Below are 22,081 nucleotides of genomic sequence, written 5' to 3'. Positions count from 1 at the left end.
GATCAAAACTAAAATGTGTGTGTGCAAATGGAAAGGGAAGATGGAGTAATAAAAGTGAAATGGGTTTCACGAATCAGTTTTTCTCTCTATACACTTCTCTCTACTTTTCGGCAATTAAATTAAATAAAGCCAAACAAATTAAAGGATAAAAATTAATGTGAAGAAAAAGAAAAGGAGTAGGATTATCTCCCTTTCTAATCTCTCTCTCTCCTTTCATTCCCTCTTATTTAAATAGTTACGATTACGCTACATCTACATCCTGTTTTGAATTTTTTATATAGAGAATAAAGCAAAAAGAAGAGTGTGAGAAGAGGGGATGGAAGGAGATGGTAATAAGAGGAGAGAGAATCTTACTCCAAAAGCAAAATGGTTGGTGAAAATCTTTTCTCTGACAAAATGCGCGTTCCATTAAAAAAAATTAAAAAAAAAACTAATGAAAATGGTTTGAAAACTTTGAGTTTTAACGATGAGGACAAAATAAAAGATAAAGTGAATAGTACTAGGATTGACTTTTTAATGTAAAAATATGATTTTTCGTTAAAGCGAACAGTACAGGGAGCTTTTGGTTAAAGTTCCCTAAAAAAAAAAAAATCAAGGACTTGTGCCATAGTGGAAGTCAACCACTCTTGTGGTCGGAATAGGATCCCATCCAGATCCTAATTGTGGGAATTTAAATGATTAATCAATTGTGTCTATTTATCGTACATTATGCAGTTAGAAATTATTTTAAAATTTTTATGTAAAATTAAATATAAACAGTACCTAACGAAAATTGACCACACAAAAGAAAATTTTGAATCACATTATTACTAGTCCAATGTAAGTCTTAGCCCATTTTTCTACATCTTAATGTAGATAATATCGTCATGCCAAAAATTTGTTTGCATAATCTTCTGGTAAGGGCCCATGTGGGCTTAAGCATATATCGGGCCGTATATAATTACCAAATTATCCCTTCTCCTGAGGATATCCTTCTGGTGGTCCTTAGCAAACGTGCAATTTGCACAAGGATAGAGCTCAAATTCTTGGCAACCCGCTCTCTGTTTGCTCAAGACTGCCATTTTCTCAGCCAATTCTTCTGCAATGTCTCGCCTGGCAAACTTAAAGGGAGTCTCCGAAACACTGCCGGTCATTCCAAGGTTTCCGAGCTTACAAACAACCCAAAAGAAAGCGAGCATTATTTGCTTTATGAGCAAGAAAAGTGAAGGTTTGCAGGAACAGCCACTACAAACTACAAGAAGACTTGCATTAGGCCTTGCCTCTATTGCACTTGTTGGAAACTGCTGCAATGGTGTCTCTCTTGCTGAGGGCAACGGGTTCTGGCTCGACGACCCTCTGCCTGTGCCTTCTGCTGAAAACAGTAAATTAAATTTCGTACAGAGCAGTTTAGTGTTACAACATTTGCTGCATTGTCATTCACTCCAACCATGTGTTTTGATGCAGAAATTGCAAATGAGAAGACCGGAACGCGATCTTTTCTGAAAAGGGGACTCTACATGGCAAATATTGGAACGAAAGGGAGGAAGTTCAGGCTTAAGAAATATGCTTTTGATCTTCTGGCAATGGCGGATTTGATTGCAAAAGATACATTAAACTATGTTCGAAGGTATCTGCGGCTAAAATCCACATTCATGTACTTTGATTTCGATCGAGTAATCTCTGCAGCTCCAGTGGATGAGAAACAGCCCCTTACTGATCTTGCTAACAGATTATTTGACACGGTCGAAAAGGTAACGTTAAAATGAACTTAATTCAGATTGTTTGCCGCTGGAGAAATGTTTAAACTCTTTTCCAATATGTCAACAGCTTGATGGTGCCGTGAAGCAGCGCGACCTGCTTCAGACAGAAACATACTATAAAGACACAACAGTTATTCTCCAAGAGGTCATGGATCGAATGGCGTGAATTCTTAAAATCTGTTCATCTGATAGAGCATATTAGTCCAACTGCAAATTTATTTGTACCGATGTGTAAGTTCATACTCTGTCAAACTGAATCTGCAAATGTAAAAGCATAGAACTTGTACATGATGGTTGAGTTATGAGTTTTCGAGCTTATGACTAGGAACACGGACTCTGTTTTCCGCTTCTAGTCAGTTTTACTTCATCGACATACAACAAGCAATCAAGCATTACTACAGAACACTCAAGAGGAAAAATTACTGAGAAATGAAGCTCAATCAAATCACTAGTTGAATAGAGAATTTTCCGAGTGTACTGATGCACGCCCTATTTCTTCACTATACAGATAAGCCTATGTTAGAACCACTCTCAAACTTCGCTTTATGATACTACTGGAACGTAATACAAACCACTGGTTACTTTAAATCAAAAAAGAAATCTTCGATCAAAGATCAGCCATAGCTTATACGTGAATCTGGAGGCCGCATGTTGGTCTGACGTCGTGGAACCCCAATATCACAAGCGTTTACCCGTGAAGCAAAGCGAAGCGAACAGAGTGATTCACCTGCTGAGGAGGGATCGGGAGAAATGTTTACGAACATCAATGTCTTTGAGTCTCCTCCTAGACATGGCTGGTCAAAATTTCATAAGAGTTTAGAATTTTACCTTTCAAGAAGATACGATGGGATGTTTTAAAAATAAACTTAAACAAGTAAACAACCTGAAGAAGATATGTAAGCTTTGAGTTCCGAAATGGTACATGGTCCTCCTTCTTTGCCAAGGCAAATATTACGTCGCTTAAAGATGACAGACTTTTGTTGATGGCCTGATTTCAGGGGAAAAAACGATTACCATAAACGAAAAATAAGTAACATATAAACGAAATTGACTACAAAGGTTTTCATAAAATACCTGAGTTTCTTTCAGTCGGTCCCCCGTTGACCCACTCTTGGAAAGTCGTTCACTCCCAGCAAGATCAATAAGATTCAAGACACCTTGTACTTGTTGTTCAGTGCTCTACAATGAGATGGTAAGTTAAGAAAAGTAAACACTATAACAAAAATATGAAAAAAGATAAAGCCAGAAAATTAATTTTTGCATACAGAAGAGTATCTGCAGAGAAAATGGATGTTGCCTACCTCATTAACACCAGATATTCGTAGTGTGAAAACAAAATGGCTTCTTGAAGATTGCTCGTTCATTTGAGTTTTGCCTACAGACCTGAAAGGAACAAAGTAGAAGATAAGTAAGCGCCTTTCTTTCAATAGCAATTTTCATCCTTTAAACAAAATCAGCAATTCCATTTTTCATTGAGTTAGAGTTAGATCCCCACTGTTAAGCATTAGTACTGCTGGGGAAAGTTAAAAAGATACAGAAACATGCATTGGAAGACTAGTTATATGTTGTATTTAGACAACCAAATTTCTCCAACAAAAAAACAGGAGTCAATAGTTAGATATAGAAACCTGCTATGTGCAGCCCGTTCTAAGAGATATGAGACCTCTTTAGCAGTGCGCACATCCACAATGGTAAGATCAGAGACAAGAGTGTTCCCATTTGCATCGTGTTTGATTGTATATTGCTTTCCACCAGTACCATTTTCTCGCAACATATCTGAAGATGATCGATTGGGTGCTAACAGATCACGAATAGTTTCATTATATATTTCCAACATCGACACCTACACATATTTGTCAAACAAAAAAGAAAATTACATCTGAAATGAATATATTCATTTGATGCATTCACAGAACTAAACTAATTGTGTGTGTGTGTGTGTGTGTGTGTGTGTGAGAGAGAGAGAGAGAGAGAGAGAGAGAGAGATTCCCCTCACCTGCATCTCATATTTCCAACCTTGTGGTTGAAGAGATTGTCTGGTTTTAAAAATTTGTTCTAATGAACGAGGAATCAATCCTTTTTGGTCTGGATCTCCTGGCTGACCCATCATGGTATAGGTTTTCCCTGATCCTGTTTGACCATAGGCAAAAATGCAAACCTGAAACAAGAAGCCACTATCATCAGGCTAAGAGTGCACAATTCAAACGATGAAGGGATATATAAAAAACCAATAAAGTGAATGCAAAAGAATATGCACTTCTAACCAAATACAATATACACTCCTAATTCCTAAAGACGCAAAAGCACATACATGCAAGCTTATGCACCAGATACATTCATATATTGCACTGCCAACACATCAGGTTATCAATTTGTAAAAAAGGAAACAAAAATGTGATAACATTCGAACAAATATACAGGATGCATCTATCTTCACATATTGAATGAAATTTTTTTTAAAGATCATAGATGAAGCATATAGTATACATGCATATAAAGTTAAATGTTGCTACAAATTGAAAGCTTTTCTACCAAAACTAATAAGACAAAGTTGGAAAGGAATTGAGAAAACTAAACGATAAAGGCATTGCTTTGTATGAAATGAAAATGGTAACTTAAACAAGATAACAAACTTTTAATCACCTTATAACCATCAAGAGCACTTTGTACAAGCTGTGAAATGTCTTCAAACACATCTTCTTGTGATATTTCAGGCATAAAAACTTTGTCAAATGTGAAAGAATGTTTTTGCCCTGATGACAAATACAGGCAATATGTGAGTTTGAATAACAGAGAATAGGACAGCCTAAAAGAGAAAGCTATCTACTATTGCTTAACAGACCAGGTTGCACTAAATCAATGCCCCGTCCAAGAGCATCCATTGATGTTGGATAAGAGATGACCTTCCCTTCAGGGCTTAAGTCTTCATCCGCCAACAAAGGTCGCACTCGACAGAATACACGGATGTTCCCTTTTAGTTCCTATAGAATGAGAGAATTTATAAGCTGAAAGCAAATGTAAAGATAAAAAAGTTGAGGCAAAAGATTTACCAAGATAGTGTTGTGCAACTTTTTACGCAGCATTTCTCCTTCAATAAGTTTGAATTCTGCATCTGCCAGGCGAGTCTGTAACTCACTAATAAGTTTCTTTTGCCCTTCATATTCAGTTCTTGTTTCCATTGTAGATAAGTCGGACATCTGGAAGAAAACATATCTATACTTAGCACGTTCAATCAACATGATGAATAAGTGGTTCAACATTGCATTCCCCATCAACAATGTTGATAACCCGTATTATTCTGAGTCACAAAAGAACCAGATATTATCACCTGTACTTTCTCCTCTGCAATCATTAGTTGGTCCTTCAATGTCCTTATCTGGTCACTCTGAGACAGACATCTTACCTGAAGAATACCCGCCACTATAGCATGTTAATAAACACTATCGGAAACAAAACCCACAGAACTACCAGATAGAATTATATAAATGACCTCCAGTTCAGTGTATTTTGATCTGAGGTCATCCAGCTCAAAACTAGATTTCTCGGTGGATTCTTTGTACATCGTATATTCAGCTGTTAGGGTCTGCACTTGGAGTTTATGTTGATCCCGATCACCTCTCACTTGTTGCAACTCCATCCTAAGGGATGCAACTTCATTTACCAGAGCATCCCTCTGCTTTATAGCATCATCTTGAGTTTGCTGTATGTCATCCATCAAATAAAAGTTTGAAACAGTTCATTTTCAGAAACAAAGATTTGAAAGAATATGCAGGAAGGGGAAACCCAACTTTAAATTTCATACTATTTGACCCACTTCTTACCCATCTAAAATGCACTGTAGACACAAAAGTCAGAACTACAGAACAATGTACGATCTTTTTCAAGAACATTTGATCATAATGCGAATCATACAACATACAACTAACACCACCCTATGTAGAATTTTCAATAGATGCCTACTTAGGAGAACACGGAGGTCAGATTTGTAGATGCATAATGAGAGAAATTCCTTATGCAAATAGAAACAATTCAAGATAAGAAACTCACTCTGGACACTGAAAGCTGACCCCTTAACATGCTCAGGTTCTCCACCATACTAACTTTTTCCTTCTCTACACGCTTAAAGTCTTCCTCAACTGTAGAGAGGTCGTTGTGCAGTTTACTGTTGTACTGCTGCAAGCTTGCAATGTATTCTTGCAATCGTTTGTACATATCATTCAGTGAAGTTATCTGCAGAGCTCCCAAAAGAACAATTTTCAGATTAAAGCATTTGTAAGGAAACTCCATACCAGTCAACATGGAAGCAAAAGAAGGAAAGGAATGCACATTCTACTTTACCTTCTGAGTAGCACTTGAAAGCTCTCTTTGAACTCTCGCGTGCTCATCCGAGAGGGATTTTTGTGATCGCTCAATTTCAAGTCTAGCCTCTCTTTCCCTAGTGAGAGATTCCATTGCAGCCTGACAGACATATTTCAAACATTGAATAATCTACAGAAATTAATCGAACTCATCCACAATGAACATCAAACCCACCTACTTACCATCTTATCCAACTCTTCTTTCGTAAATTTCTCTTGTAAAGAAGCATAGTTTTTCCTGAGCTCCACAATAATCGAATTCAATTCTTCTTCCTTGTTTTTCAGTAAGATCCCTGCAATCCAACAAACATAATTACTCTAGTAAACAACTTCATTGAGAATTCAAACACACAAAAGATGGTATTCATACCCATTTCATCACGTTGCAGCTTTGACACTTGTACATCATTCTCTAACTTCTCGCGCTCTAACAAGTAGCTTTCCTCAAGCTCTTGGAACCACTTTATGCAAAGTTTCAGCCTTTTAACATACTCACTTAGTGTCTCACATTTTTCCTATATAATCAATTAACAAAAAATTCCATAAGGTTGAGAAATACCCAAAACCCATCTCAGGTAAACTAATCCAAAAAAAATTCAAAAAATCATTCATTCAAATTTCTGAGAGCAAACAAAATTAATAATAATAAATAAAATTAAGAAGTGAAAGCTCAGACCTTGAGACTGAATCTGTCCTTCCTTTTGGGTCTCTCATTCAACAATGCGCCAACATCCTCTCTGGTAAACTCAATACCACCGCTCTCGGAACCGGCATTACTCGCCGGAGCGCTGCTCGGACCCAAGTCTTGGCCCCCGTTCACCACCGAGAACGCGTGCCGGACCCTCCAATTTTGCGCAGTGCCCACCATTTTCGCCACTTTTCAGATACCCACTTCAATACTTCATCTCACCAACCCAACACTTCCAAGAAAAAAAGCAACAATCTTCAAGAACAACCCAGAAAAGAACGGTGAAAACAAAAGCAACCCAAAAGTGAAAAGTGATCCAAACGTTTCGTGAGTGCGAAATTGGGTGCCCTAGCTCTCTTTCTGCTGAAACCCAGAAGCAAAAATCCACCAAGTAAACAAATTGGAGCGCGGATTCCAAGAACCCATATGTGACAAACAAATGGGATGGGGTTGTATTGTATCTTGTGGGAAATGAAGCCTACTAAATCTCTCTCTTGAAAACTATTTGAATAAGCAGAGAGAGAGAGTTCAGAAAGTGATGCTGTGTGGGGCCATGGATTGCGTTCAAAGCTAACAATAAAATCTCAGCCGTTGCTTCACCGAGCAGGAAGATGGATGATCTACAAGCAAGAAACCCAGAGACCGCAATATAATTTGAATTCTTTATGCGTTTGTTGTTTCTCAGGGAAAACAAATCTTTACATTTTTGTATTAAATTTAAATAAATAAATAAAAAACAGTACAATTTCGATTTTTGTAGTGATTATTTCATTTAATCATTGGCTGTTGCTTGTTGGAATGGGTAAGGTTTGGTTTTACTGCCGTTGGTCGTTGGTATTTGAAAGTTTTTGAATTGCGGTACCAGGCGCCCAATTTGATTTTTAGGTTTCATGCACTTTTTTTATGGGTCATTTTATTCGGGTCCCTAATTAATCTAGTTGTTAGAATAAGATTTTATTTATTTAAATAGTTTGATCAAGGTCCCTAGCATCATTTAAGGGATTTAACTCATGTATTTATGCATTCGATATTCCACAAATTATGATATTTAAACAAATCCAAATAATATTGTTACAAATATAACAATTACTTAAAAATCAATAATAGACTAATTTGTTCTTCACATAGTTCTAGCAAAAAAAAATATATACCCACGTAATTATTAATACAGTGCAAGTAATAATTTATATATTTTAAAATATAAAATAAACACATATAATTAGCATGGGTATGTTCATAAAAAATATTGATACAAATTAAATTTAAAATGAGGGTACCTATTAAAATTCAAAAATATGGGTACAAATTAAATGGAAAATATGGGTACATATTAAAATTCAAAATTAAAAGAATATTGTTATAAGTTATAAAAAAAAAAAAAGGATACAAATTATAAATAGAAATATATGAAGAAAAAAAACTAAAAATATTATATTTGAAAATGATTAATAATTTTTCCATTTTAAATTGACATATAATGACTTGTAAAATAATTTAATATTCAAATAATGACATCAATAAAAGTCAAGGGACCTTGATCAAAAATAAAAAAGGAATAATGTTTCAATTAATGAGAAGGAGAAATGAGGGATGGCAACCTAATTTATCCTTTTTTTTATTTTAACTACATTTTTTGGTGTAAAAAGTGATAACAAATGTGAGGTACTTGCAATAAAATTCAATTTGTTAAAGAGGCATTTAGATCTTGGTCTAAAAATCAACATAGCTATTAGGTTAAGTCCGGCATAATCTTTTCTCCACTTTTATTTTTTTATAATAAATTTATATTTTTTAAAATATTATAAATAAATTAAAACTTATAATTTCATGCATCTTCTAATTTCGAAAAATCTACTTAATATCTTCTAACAACAAACTAACATAATAACATAAACTAATATAATAACAAACATATTAATGTATATTATATATATGACCGAGATATGAAACCTGACTAAAAAGTATAAAAACATAATGTACCTACAAGTAAGACACATTAATCTGGATACAGATTGATTGTAGAAAATAATATGTCATATAGGTAGATAAATACAATTAACCTTTGATATAGGTTGATTATAAAAATTAAAAATCACACCTATGAATTGGGGGTGTAGAGCATGAAGGAGAATAAGAAATAACAAAAAAAAAATATATATATATATATATATATATAATAATTAGAGAGATAATTAGAAAGAAATTTAATTCTTATAGTAAATCTTATCGTTAAATTCAAGGAATCGGACTTATTTTAATAAACTAAACTATTCCTAATATTAGCTTAAAAAAATGGGACCTATATCAAGTTTTCTCCTTGTTAAATTTGTCGACCGAATGACGAAAGGTGACATGTATAGTGTGCGCATCAGTATTCTAAAAACCCTGTCTAGGGTAGTTTACTTTCCATTTAGCCAATAGGTAGTTGATCACCACTAGGATTAATCCTATGTGTTTAAAAAATGAGAAAGAACGCCTAAACCTGTCTAGCCACCCGCCTAGACCACCTAGGTCACCACTCTTACTTAGATGAAAACTAGATAATTTCTGTTTTGCATTTTATTTATTCAATAAATTGTGAGAGACATGTCGAATATTTGAATGAACACTTATTATATTATTTGTCAGATATTTTAAAAGCATTTTTGTCACATCCCGGCCCAGGACGGATCACTTCCCAGGCCCGCTCCACCACCGTAGCACGATATTGTCCGCTTTGGGCTTACCATTCCCTCACGGTTTTGTTTTTGGGAACTCACAAGCAACTTCCCAGTAGGTCACCCATCATAGGATTGCTCTAGCCCCCTTCTCGTTTAACTTTGAAGTTCCAACAGAACCCAAAGCCAGTGAGCTCCCAAAATGCCTCATGCTAAGTAGGGATGAGAATATACATTTAAGGATCACCCTCCTGGACGATGTGGGATGTCACAATCCACCCCCCTTAGGGGCCCGACGTCCTTGTCGGCACACTCGCGACCAGGGTTAAGCTCTGATACCAAATTGTCACATCCCGCCCTGGGACGGATCACTTCCCGGGCCCGCTCCACCACCGTAGCACGATATTGTCCGCTTTGGGCTTACCATTCCCTCACAGTTTTGTTTTTGGGAACTCACGAGCAACTTCACAGTGGGTCACCCATCATGGGATTGCTCTAGCCCCCTTCTCGCTTAACTTCGGAGTTCCAACGGAACCTGAAGCCAATGAGCTCCCAAATGGCCTCGTGCTAAGTAGAGATGTGAATATACATTTAAGGATCACCCTCCTGGCGATGTGGGATGTCACCGGCCCGGGACGGATCACTTCCCGGGCCCGCTCCACCACCATAGCACGATATTGTCCGCTTTGGGCTTACCATTCCCTCACGGTTTTGTTTTTGAGAACTCACGACCAACTTCTCAGTGGGTCATCCATTATGGGATTGCTCTAGCCCCCTTCTCGCTTAACTTCGAAGTTTCAACGGAACCCGAAGCCAGTGAGCTCCCAAAAGGCCTCGTGCTAAGTAGGGATGAGAATATACATTTAAGGATCACCCTCCTGGGCGATGTGGGATGTCACAATTTTCAAGCGAGCTCTGATTGGCTTGATTAAGTATGTTTTTTCTATTGTAGATTGTATTGAGTCGTTTGAGGTGTTACTTGACTTTATTTTGGACGTTCTATTGAAAGACTGTATTTTTCAAGTCACTAAAGTACTCCTAGTGGTGAGGATGTATGTGAGTATGTTAGGTTAAAGATTCAAAACCGTCCAATTCAACAAAAAAACAAAAAAAAAAAAAAAATTGGAGGTCAAGTTTCTAGTCAGCCTCCCTCACTGGGCACATTTTTATCCTCTTTATTATAACTCTCGCGCATTGTAAAAATTATCTCAACAAAAAAATATTAGTAACTTGGCCTAACTTATATTTCTACATCATGGTTTGGTAGGGAATTGAGCTATAGGTACAGTTAGGAGACCTACATATAATGATTATGTAGTATTTTATCTTTCATCAAATTTAAAACACAAAGAATGATTAATAATTAACCCAATAATTCAACTTTAGATGATAATTCTTAGATTAAAGAAACATTTGGTGCAACTAATTTCTTAATTTCTTATAGTAATTGTCATATTCTTGGCAACCATATATAAATAAATATATATGTACATATATGTGTGTGTGTGTGTGTGTGTGTGTATGTGATGATCTCTTTTGATGTAGCTGAAGCAACCAAAGGCCAGCTCTGGCTCCCTGACTTTCCACCCGGATAAAACCTTAAGAATTTAAAAAACTGTATTTATCTTTTTCCCTTGCGTCAAATGAAGGTCAAGTATTTCACTTTTATAATTTTTCCCGGAAAAGCTTTTCTACCAGTTTTCTTTTGTAACAAACGAAGGGAGACAAGTTCCCATCATGCATGGTGGTGTGGTGCAATTAGCTGTGTTGGTAATATTGCTTTTTCGTTTCTTGGTGCTCAGCTGCATTCTCGTCGGTGACTTTCTGATGATAATTATATGGTCCTTTTCTGGAAGCTTCTTTAATAGCCATCGTTTCATTTTGTCATCATTATGATGTATCAGTTTAATAATATAATATCATGTGTTTACCATCATTATGATGTTTGACCAATAAATATAATATCATGTGTTTTATGGATATATTGCTACTATAATGACTCGAGTCCAATAATACATTGCATTATTTATTCGAGATATCATGATGCTAGTAAACTCGTTCTATATAATTAAGCTACTCTCATAAATTAGTAGATTTTCTACAATAATACGGGAAATGAATGGTCAAGTTTGAATTGTGAAAACAATATTTTTACTTATTTGCCAATCTAATGAATATAAAGTCAGACTACCTAGTAATCTGAACTATTGAAGACTTATCACGTAAACTAGATCTCTCTCTAAAGATAATATGCCAAACGTGCATGCTATGCTAATGTTTTATATAATGATTAATTAAAAGAAAAAGATATCATATTTCAAGGTGATATATGCGCTATCATGATTCATGATGACTTTTCTTGCTTAGAAGCTGCTGATTAAATATGGATTGGTGACTTTACCAAAGGGAATAAAGAGGTAATTATGTTCTTTCTGTCTATTTTGATGTTCATAGCTTGCCTTTTTAATTAATAAGTAAAATGTAATCACTAAACACACTGAGGCGTCATAATGTCATGCCGGTGCACCGTGCACATCAGTCAAATTTTAAAATATATACACATATAGACTTTGGAGATTATGAGATTTATTTAAGTGTTAGGTTCAATATATCGATCGATCTTAGTTAAGAATGAACCCACTGGTCAAAATTCAAATTGTGTTCAATTGATCAAATTTGAGATTTTTTTTTTCCCTTGTATCTGAGGTTCTATACGTTCTTTCTCTTTTCTTCTCATTTTCAAGAGGGAAAAAAAAGCCTCAAAAATCTTATAAATTTATTTAAGAGCTTATTTGTTCCATGTTCATTTCTCAATAACAACTAATAATGTTCATCTAGGTATGGCTTGGCTTGTTTCAAAAGAATGCATTTTATGCTGAAAAAGAATATATTGCATTTTAAATTACTTACTTTAAATAAAGGGAAGCCGTGAATAAAGAAGAGAATGAATGAATACGGTATGCAACTTAATAATTAGTGAGCATTCACGTGATGTAACTTGCTTTGTCAATGATGAATTGCGTGCACGTGGTCAAATAGTAAATAATTAAATTTATATGATTGATTAATTACTAATTAGTAAAAATTAATGAACAATGGTGATATAGCTTAATTCTTAAACATAAAGTACCCTATTTCCTGTGTCTTAATTAATATAATTCAAGTAAAAAAATTGACCAAGGGAGCAACAACCTACTTCAACATAACGTAATAAGGATTAACAATAAAATGTCGTTATAATTGCTGGGGACCAAATTTGCATGTGTAGTTTGCCACTATTAGCAATATATGTGTGTGTGTGTGTGTGTGTGTGTGTGTGTGTGTGTGTGTATTATCAACTATGCATCTAATTAGATTAAGTTATATTTAATTAAGCCGTCTGGTTTGTATTATCAACTATGCATATTTTTCTTTTTGTCACAAAGAAGAAGATATAGTGTATATAATTCCTCAATCATTTATATAAAGCACACCCTTTAATTTTGAATTCGTTTTTGAAATAGGACATATAGCCTTAATTTTTTCATATTACAACATAATAATTTTTTCATATTACAACATAAAGTATTGAAAATTTGAAATTGTATTAGCTTACATTTTTCGCATAATTGATAGTTCTATTTTTCGTAAGTTGATGATATGATGAGTGTGAAATTTGTATATGGATTGACATGTAAGTCACAATTGCACCATTGACCAAAAACTCATTAATATAAAAACTTATGGTACAATGTGAGAAAATTAAGACTTTATAATTCATCTTAAAACCATCTCACACCTGAAAAGTGTAAATTGTAGTTAACCAATTTTTCATATATTTTCTTATAGACCTAATATTTGTCTCTTATTGTTGTTGGCAAGTGTTTATTCTTTTGTGAATGCCAACTCGAACCCTAATCCAATTATCCAAGCATTAAATAAAATAAATAAAAAATTTCAAAATGCTTGGGCGGCTGCAAACTCCAATGAACTGATTGACCATAAAAAAACTTGTTTACAAATCATGGTCTTCAAGCTTGTGCGTTGTACGGTGTCCCACGATTTTTGGATTACTTTGGAGTGTCCGCCTGCATGAGATGAACAAATCATACATTTTCAATCAAAGATTCAAGAGAAATGCTAAGTTAGATTTCTTAAAATGAGACCCTCGATCACTGTTCTAAAAATTCATGTCTAGCGCCGCCTAGATCCTGTCTAGACGTTAGGTGATGGTCATCGCCTTGATTAACGTCTAGACTTTTGAAAATTAATAAATGGCTCCTAGACCTACTAAGGCACACATCTAGCCCGCCTAGGCACTAGCCTAAGTTGCGACACACTTAGAAGAAAATAGATAACTTTCATTTTGTATTTTTTTTTTTAAATAAATTGTAAGAGATTTATTGAGTACTTAACTAAACACACATTATATGCTTGTTCCCTATGTTTTTATTATGTTCCAATACTTCATAATATATATGTCATTCTATTTTGTAGTTTTTAATGAAATTACATATATTTTAAATATAAACAAACACTTATTTACACAAAATATAATAGATTTACTTAAATCCGCCTAGCCGCTTATGCATGAGATTCCAGCTCGCCGCCCGACTAACGCATAACATCTTTTAGAACCTTGCTCTCGATGGACTGTCTGTCACTTTATGTTTTTAGTACAATATTTTATTATCTTAGCACAGAAATTAACATTAAATTATGAGATGTGACAGAGAATTTATGGAGTTTCCACTTTAAAACAGTCCTTTTGAGCATTTCTCAAGATTCAAAAAACACTAAAATATAGCAATAGCATTCTTAAATTGTAAATAAAGAACTTGTCAGTGTATTTAATATGATATGCACAAAGTCAATTGAATACTACATATAAACCACCCATTTCTAACAACAAATATGTTACGAAACAAAGAGGGGATTGCTTAGTATAATACATATATGTTGAATTAATCAAAATGTTTGAGTGGTGACATATCTTGTTGATTGAGTCTTCTTATTTTGTCAATTTGGTATTAGTTGAACCAAAAACGTAAGCTTCAACGAGAGGCATGTTATGTTTGATCGCCCACATATGGCATCATGGACAATCGTATGAGAACAGTTTCGGGTGCTATTAAATACAAAGAACTTCTTATGTGTGACTGTTGATCTAATTGATAAACCATAAAATTTGTCCGCTTTAAAATTATTATTTGATTGCCGCTAGTCTTGGTACTCCTAATTTTGGGAACTAGGTCTTCTTCGGAGCAGTTTTTTCGAAACCTCCGAACAAAATATTTAAACCGTTCACATAAAATCGTACGGCTCAAAGTGAATCCCTCACCCTTTCGCTCTCTCCCTCATCTCAGAAAGGCTCCACGACTATCTTTCAAGTTTTCTTATTTGCTTTCCCCATATATTGAGAACTGGATTTTGCTCAGAATAAAAAAGAGAGATAACTGTAGAGGCTTGAATCTTCATAGAAATGCAGATCTGATGAAGATGGTGAGAGGAGAAGGAGATAGCAACGTAAGGAGAGGGTAGCTGTTGTAGGAGTTTGGCATGTTTCTTTTGCTCTGGAGAGGACCTGCGTTCCTAATTTGTTATCACATCCACATTTTTTTTATCACTTGTTTTATAGGTATAATATTATAAAGCAATTAACTAGTTACATATTGATAAGGTCTTCCATCTGACTCAACTTAGAGTATGCTTCACCCAGTCTAATTACAATCGAGTTTTTATCATTCACAACTATGGTCCAAATCCATCTCCTTGATTTGTAAATTCAATCCAATAGAAAGTTGGCCTGGTTTGGGTTTTCATGATTTGTTAGTTTTAGATGTGTTTGCTATGTGGATTTTTATTAGGTTGATTGGGCTTTTGTGGCCTAAATAATGTAACAATAAAATAATTCCGCAATTCAAACATTACAAAAGTTGATGGTTATTTATGTGTTAAACTTAACAGTTATGTACTCTCACATTTCATGATAAAAGATGACGATTATTTATGTGTTTTAAACTTAACAATCATGTACTCTCACATTTCATGATAAAAGATGATGATTATTTATGTGTTAGACCTAACAATAATGTGTTCTAACATGACATAATTAGTTGACATTTATCTACTTGTTAGACCTAACAACTACATGCTCTCACAAACGGTACTTAATTAAAGTTTACGGTTGTTTATGTGTGAGACCTAACAATCTTGTACTCTCACATTTCATAATAAAAGTTGAACATGTGTTAGGTTTAACAGTCACGTACTCTTATGTTACATTATGAGTTGATAATATACTATATATTTTACCATAATTTTAGTATTAATTTATTAGTTATTTTGGTAGAACTTTGATACTTTATTTTTTGTATTTTCAATGTAGGACGTTCGACTTCCTCTAGAGTAAAACGTGATCAAATGGATGAATTTTGGAGTGGTTCCAATTGGAGGATGTTTAGGTATTTTGAAGGTCAAGATGACATATTTTGAGGAAGATTCCTTACGAGCATTTGTTAGGGACATCTCAAGCTTTAAAAGAGACATTTTGGGACCAAATCAGAGTTGATTTGGTCGGTCAAAAGTTTGATTTTTTTTTAGAGTCTGAATTTCAGTTCAAATAGAAACCTTTTATTTGCTAGTTTATTATTTTATTATGTTTCCTAGTTGTATTATAAGACCTTTTCTAGGTAGGGTTTTATTTTGTAGTAGTATAAATAAGGCTATTTAGCTATTAGAAGAGGTCGTAGTATTTTGGAGAATTTCAGACTTTTTACCTATAAAGTGTTTTCTATCTTTGTTCTTAATATTATTTTGTTTTATGATTGTTCGTAATTAATTTCCGTTTGTTAGGACTATGCCTTGAGCCTTAGCATGAATATGTAGTATTTATTTAATTGCTTATGATATTATGCATGCATGCCTTGAATTATTAATCACTATGTTTAAACTGTCTTTGTGTCTTAATGATTCGCAACCATTAGGATGTTTAGATAAGTAATTGGATGTAATTTCTATTGGCATGTCACCCTGAAATTGAGGAATGCTTCTTGTGGTTAATACTTGTAAGTTCAACTAAGGCGAATGACACGTCTTAGGGGTTACATGGTTTTTTAAGGGTTTTCACAAAGTGTAATAGTCATGCATGTTTATATTTGATCTAAATGTCATAGACGATTAGATGTTTGATATACGTTCTAGCTTGAATGCCACAAGTAGAATATGCATAAGGAAAACATAACCTTCAAAGTTGCATGTGTAATCTATAATTAATTGGTAAAGCTACATAGGATTATTAAGATGATGACGGAACTATCATTGTATCATTATTTTCTAAGATTGTTTTCTTTCAAACTGGTTTCTTTAATTGTTTTTATCAAAATTCGTTTTTGTTATTTTAAAATTCAAAATCAATTTTTTCCAAACTTTGTTTGAAATAATTAGTTAAGAATTACTTTAAATGCAAATTATTCAATTAATTCCTATGGAGAACGATATTGCTTGAACTGTCATACTACGATAACTTTGTACTCTTACAAGTATTTTTTTAAGTGTTTTTATCTCTACTTTTGCAGATGATAAAAATCCTATCAAATGTATATTTGAATTAAGCAAAAATTTTGTCGATTTAATCAACATCATATAGTTTCTCGTTCCCTTTTCTTCAGGCTAAAACAGGAAGGAAACAACCTCACATTTTTTTGGTACAAAGAAAGAAAATAGGATTTTCATCAAATTAAAAAAAAAAAAAAAAAAAAAATAGAATCACATACCTTTGCATGCTAATTTATTGTCGTCTAACTGAAACTCCCGTCTGTGACTCGCTAACCTTAGCGTCGTTTACTATTTGTGAGCTAATTCATACGACAACAAGCTAATAGCCGTCTGAATAAACATGAAAAAAGGCAAAAACAGTGGAGATGCGGGGTATCGATCCCCGTACCTCTCGCATGCTAAGCGAGCGCTCTACCATCTGAGCTACATCCCCATTGCCTGTCATTTTTCCTTTTTTAATTATAATATGCTAAATAATTACGCTTAGGAGAGCTGCTGAAACGGATTCACTACCACGTGACATTCTGATATAATAATTCTATATTACATGAAGAAAAACATATAAATATTACTGTATTATTGGACTGAGATATTAAGATAACGGTAAACTTGTTTCATGTAAATTATTTATTATGATAGATGTAAAAAAATGTTCTGTTGTATAAAAATACATCATCATATCACACATATGTATACTATAGGTATGTCAAAATTTAAGAAGCCACAAATATTATGTTTAGGTTTTTAAACTCACATCGGATCTTTATCTTTTGCATTGTCATTAGAGAATCCAAGGGTTTGTTGATCTTGTGAACTTTGAGTTCCAAAAGTAGGTCATTAGTGAGAGAAGCCTCTATCCTTCTGGAATCAGCATCTTGTGGGAGCTCAAGCCTCCGAACATAACCATGTTCCCACCAATTCCCACTTCTCCAATCCTTTGTGCTCTTCAAGGAGTTGGACTCTCCTCCTTGCTGCTGCTTCCACCGCCCACTTATTTCCACCACTTTTCCATTTTCAGCATACACTTGAACATTGTTTTTCCCTTCTCCTATTTCACCAAACCATTACACTAGTGATTTCGGCTTTGAGAAATGAATCCAAAACATCGGATCTAGGGTAGAATACTCTTAATATTTTAGCTACAAGTTATGTGGATCAAAGATTTTGTTTCCCTGCTCTCGTGAATTTAGTTTATAGTTAAAACCTTTTTGGACTCTAGGCCTTGTCCCTCACTCTTCATTTATATGGAAAGGGATCCTCTTCGGATTCCTTTCTCTTAATCCCTAAAGTCCGGGGATCCGAGCCGATGAAATTTTAAAAGTTATAATAACTTTAGCCGTTAGATCAAATTTCAACGGTCCGGATCCCCGGACTTGGTGGATTAGGAGGAAGGGATCCGGAGAGGATCCCTTTCCCATTTATATAACCGTAATGAGTCTGATAAGGCTATTGGGCTAGTAAGTTAGGCTGTGAAAGGGGCAATATAACTAATTAGGGTTTTTTCATTTTGACATGATATTTAGGGTCGTCTCTAAGATTGCTAGAATCAGGGTCGTCTCTAAGATTGCTAGAATCATGTGTGAAATTTATAAAAGGCCTCATCTTAAGATCGGGTTTCCAAAAAAGTAGGACAATGTATTGATACTAGAAAACAATAGCTTAAATCAAAATAAACTTTAGAACTCACTGATTGTAAGTTTAGAAATGTCATTAATTAATAAGTAAAAAGAGCTAGAAATATAACATTCCCTAAGTAATCACAAGTAGTTCAATCTTAAACAACCAAACAAGAAAAGGCTTCAAAAACTTAACTTTAAAGTTTCACTTGAATATGCAACATTATTAAACAATAAAATTGGGAAAAAAAAATCATTTTTTAGGGTGTTGTTTTAGAAGGAAAAAAAATTTACAGTTATAAAGAGTGCACAACGAAATTCTAAAGTGCTGATAAAAGTAATTTTTTAATATATAGCATTTACATATAAATATTAGATGACAAAAAATTTTGGGGACCTTTTGCGATTGCATTTTTCATCCCCCCCACAACCACCACCACCCTCCCTCTGATGATATTTTAAACTGATTATAATTCATCGAGTAGGAGATTTAAATTTGAGTGCAAAGACACGAGTAATGTGCCTTAATCAACTGACTTAATACACGTATATTAATTATTGGTCTAAGATTTTATGCGTTTGATCCCATATGATGTACCAAACCCCCTCCCCCTTTTAGAAACCAAAAACCCCATTCAATATTCATTAATCCTTATAACTCATAATTAAGCAACCTCTTTGAAAATAAAGTCTTCTCCCTTTGTCTTAAAAGGGTTATTCATGAATTAAGGAGTAATCCCAATACTTGCAGATGCAGTCTTCTTGGTTCATTAAATCTAAATCATAATTAGGAAATTAAGAAGTCTAATTTCTGAAAAATAAATATTTTAAAAGTAGTTGAAAATTTTACCTGGTAGTTCTACTTTTAGGACATAGTCTTGATCTGTTTGAAACCAATCAATACAGGTTTGGCCAGAGCTTCTGAGACCAGACAGCAAGATATCCGACTCAAACTCCCACAGCGGGAAGGCATCAGAAGGATCAAAAAATTTCCCAAACAGCAAAGGACAGAAAAAAGATGCACCACCAAAGACCTTCTGCACCGTTGGATTTGTGCTGCCTTGAGCCATGAATCTTCTGAACACATCTTCTCTCAATAAAACACACCATTTCTGCGGAGTCTGATCGTCTCTTACGACTTCGAGCTGCTTCCTAGTAGTAGTAGTAGTAGTAGTCATTGGAGAAGATTGGAGGAGCTAGAGAGATCAACTTTTGAGTGTATGGTGGAGAGAGGTTAGAGGGTTGCTTGGTGTTTATACTGAAGGAGAAGAACTTTTGAGAAAAGTAGAGCACAAATTCCCTGCCGATAATATTTTGGAGGGCTGGAAAGCTATTTGGAATATTTTCTTTTTCTAGATTTTTTCTCATTGGTGTGAAGAAATCAATTATGGCAGCCCAAAGGCTAAGTACGTAACATGTTCTTCTTTTGTTTCGACCATGGATGTTTTCTCAATTGTCTCTAACGACACAAAGTTGGTTTTTGTTCTTTGGTATACAAAACAAGAAGTTATGATCCATTTCTAAGACTATTTTGTAACCATAGATGAGTGCCGATGGAGTAATCACTACATCAAAATTGGTTTTTTTTTTTTTTTTTTGGTCACATCGCGTGCCTTAAACTGAATTTAAGGTGCACAAGAAGTTTATGCTAAAAAATATTATTAACAGCACGGATAATTTGCACACCATAGACTACACACGATAAAAGGACCAATTTCTTGTAGCATGAATATGTGTTAGAATGCGAGTGTCCAATTTAAAATAAATTGACAATAAGTGCAAAGTTTTTAGATCTTCTCACATGAAATATTCTCTAACACACAACATTTCACGTCTATCATTTCCCATGGATATGTAACACATGTTTAATTTATAATGAATGACGTAGAAGCGCATGTGATCGTTACATTTTAGACGTGTATAAGGACATGCTGCCATTATTATATTAGAGACTAAACCCTAAACTGTATACACCTAAACTCGCTTTTGCTACATCAAATACACCCATTGTGCTGTTCTCCATGCAAACTACCTTTCTTTTCCATCTAAACTAAAGTGTATTAAAGTTCCAATAAGGGAGTTTACCTTTGCTTTTTAGACACAAATATCCCGATCTGGTACTCATTAAGGTTGTGGGAAAGGAATATTTGTCACACATTTACATCTGTTGGGTGTCTATCTCTCTCTGTCATGTAAGGGGGTGTTTGTTTGCCCTCACTAAGTTAGACTGGACTGGACTGGACTAGCTATTAGTCCAATACTGTGTTTGTTCCATGCTGGGACTAACATTAATGAGACTAAAGGGGACTAGCATGGACAAAACCCTTCACTAAGAGGTCTTAGCGAGACCTCCCAATAACCATGGGACTAGCTAAAACTATCCTCTCTTTCTCGTCCTCGTCATGCTCAACGACCACTCCCGACAGACTCCTCGTCATCTCCAGTCACCTTGATTAAATTAATCATTAACTTTCCGACTCTCTTTCAGATCCATTTCACAACCAACTTTCATATAAAATATACCAAATTGAAGCTGGGAGTGACAAGATTACGATTTTACCTGAATCGAGGCTAAAATGTTGTCGAATGTGGCGGGAAAATGGCCTGGAAGTCTCGGCCTGTTTGGGCTTCTTCAAATCCATGACAGATTCGAGCATTCAAAGCTAAGTTCTCGGTCCAGGGATGGTGATGAATTTTTTAGCGGTGCTAACTTCATCCAATTTAATGAGGGTTGGCCGGAAAACACATCGGGAAACCTGCAACTCGTCAGGAAAATTGAAGCCGTGAGGTTCCGTTCGAACAACGCATAGCTAGAGAGGGAGGGAGGACAGAGAAATAGAGACTTGAATCAATAAGGAGTTTGACCAGGAATGAGAAAGAGACATGAATTGAGAGGTCTAAGAGGAAAAAAAGAGGGAGAGGTGGGACGATGAGAGAAGAGGAAAAGAGTGGGACGGAAATGGTAGGAAAAGATGGAGAAAAAGATAAGATCATAATAAAATATTAATAATTTATATATTAAATAATATAATATTAGAATTTGTTATTATCCAGCTTCTCAGTCCAATACTGCACCAAACGCTTCACTAAGTTAGTCCAGTTTAGTCTAGTCTAAGCCAGTCCAGCTTAGTCCTTGAAGCTAATCCAGTCCGAGATAGTCCGGCGCAACAAACGCCCCCTAAATGTAAATATTTGCACTTCCTCCCATAAATGTAAATGTTTGCACTTCCTCCCATAAATAAAAAAAAGCTTCTGTGGAGAGCTGCTATTTCCAAAAGCAGGATTAGTATCTACATGATTGATGCTGAATTTCTAAGCCCACTGGGAAATTCTGGGGCAACTTTGGATAGTGGGACACAGCCACAAAGGGTGGTGCAGTTTATCATGAAAGGTGAGGACTAATATCTGCTGCAAATGCTAGAATAATTGACCCTGTATTGTGATTCATCATCTTCATCCCCCACTGACTGAAGTATGATGGGAGCAG

The 22,081-nt window shown here is 34.9% G+C and overlaps 2 protein-coding genes, 1 non-coding gene and 1 pseudogene across 3 annotated transcripts; 1 reads left to right on the top strand and 3 right to left on the bottom strand.

Moving 5' to 3' along the window:
* The first annotated feature begins 1,014 nt into the window (after window positions 1-1,014).
* LOC137743385 (photosynthetic NDH subunit of lumenal location 3, chloroplastic-like) lies at window positions 1,015-2,027 on the top strand. Its single transcript, XM_068483268.1, has 3 exons — window positions 1,015-1,360; window positions 1,444-1,730; window positions 1,807-2,027. The coding sequence occupies exons 1-3, from the start codon at window positions 1,084-1,086 to the stop codon at window positions 1,903-1,905; spliced, it is 663 nt and encodes a 220-aa protein (XP_068339369.1). The 5' UTR covers window positions 1,015-1,083; the 3' UTR covers window positions 1,906-2,027.
* Window positions 1,954-7,475, bottom strand: LOC137743383 (kinesin-like protein KIN-14N). Its single transcript, XM_068483267.1, has 16 exons — window positions 6,774-7,475; window positions 6,468-6,612; window positions 6,281-6,390; window positions 6,078-6,197; window positions 5,787-5,969; window positions 5,230-5,439; window positions 5,068-5,142; window positions 4,790-4,936; window positions 4,582-4,720; window positions 4,383-4,492; window positions 3,736-3,897; window positions 3,368-3,582; window positions 3,041-3,122; window positions 2,814-2,918; window positions 2,623-2,727; window positions 1,954-2,533 (listed from the first exon to the last, which is right to left on the bottom strand). The coding sequence occupies exons 1-16, from the start codon at window positions 6,963-6,965 to the stop codon at window positions 2,354-2,356; spliced, it is 2,280 nt and encodes a 759-aa protein (XP_068339368.1). The 5' UTR covers window positions 6,966-7,475; the 3' UTR covers window positions 1,954-2,353.
* A 9,863-nt stretch (window positions 7,476-17,338) lies between these two features.
* Window positions 17,339-17,411, bottom strand: TRNAA-AGC (transfer RNA alanine (anticodon AGC)). Its single transcript has one exon. It is a non-coding gene; the product is annotated as a tRNA-Ala (tRNA).
* A 65-nt stretch (window positions 17,412-17,476) lies between these two features.
* Window positions 17,477-19,874, bottom strand: LOC137741414 (21.7 kDa class VI heat shock protein-like; annotated as a pseudogene).
* Between the last annotated feature and the right edge of the window lie 2,207 nt (window positions 19,875-22,081).

This window comes from Pyrus communis, chromosome 8 (genome assembly GCF_963583255.1).
Source record: "Pyrus communis chromosome 8, drPyrComm1.1, whole genome shotgun sequence".
Lineage (NCBI taxonomy): Eukaryota > Viridiplantae > Streptophyta > Magnoliopsida > Rosales > Rosaceae > Pyrus > Pyrus communis.
Note: the sequence above shows the minus strand (reverse complement) of the source record. Positions and strands in the feature narration are given on the sequence as shown.

Coding starts and splice junctions, on each gene's coding strand:
- LOC137743385 (XM_068483268.1), top strand. CDS start 1,084: ATGTCTCGCCTGGCAAACTTAAAGGGAGTCTCCGAAACACTGCCGGTC. Junction 1,361..1,443: donor TGTGCCTTCTGCTGAAAACA/GTAAATTAAATT, acceptor GTTTTGATGCAG/AAATTGCAAATGAGAAGACC. Junction 1,731..1,806: donor TATTTGACACGGTCGAAAAG/GTAACGTTAAAA, acceptor ATATGTCAACAG/CTTGATGGTGCCGTGAAGCA.
- LOC137743383 (XM_068483267.1), bottom strand. CDS start 6,965: ATGGTGGGCACTGCGCAAAATTGGAGGGTCCGGCACGCGTTCTCGGTG. Junction 4,937..5,067: donor TTGCAGAGGAGAAAGTACAG/GTGATAATATCT, acceptor GTTTTCTTCCAG/ATGTCCGACTTATCTACAAT. Junction 2,728..2,813: donor ACCGACTGAAAGAAACTCAG/GTATTTTATGAA, acceptor CCCTGAAATCAG/GCCATCAACAAAAGTCTGTC.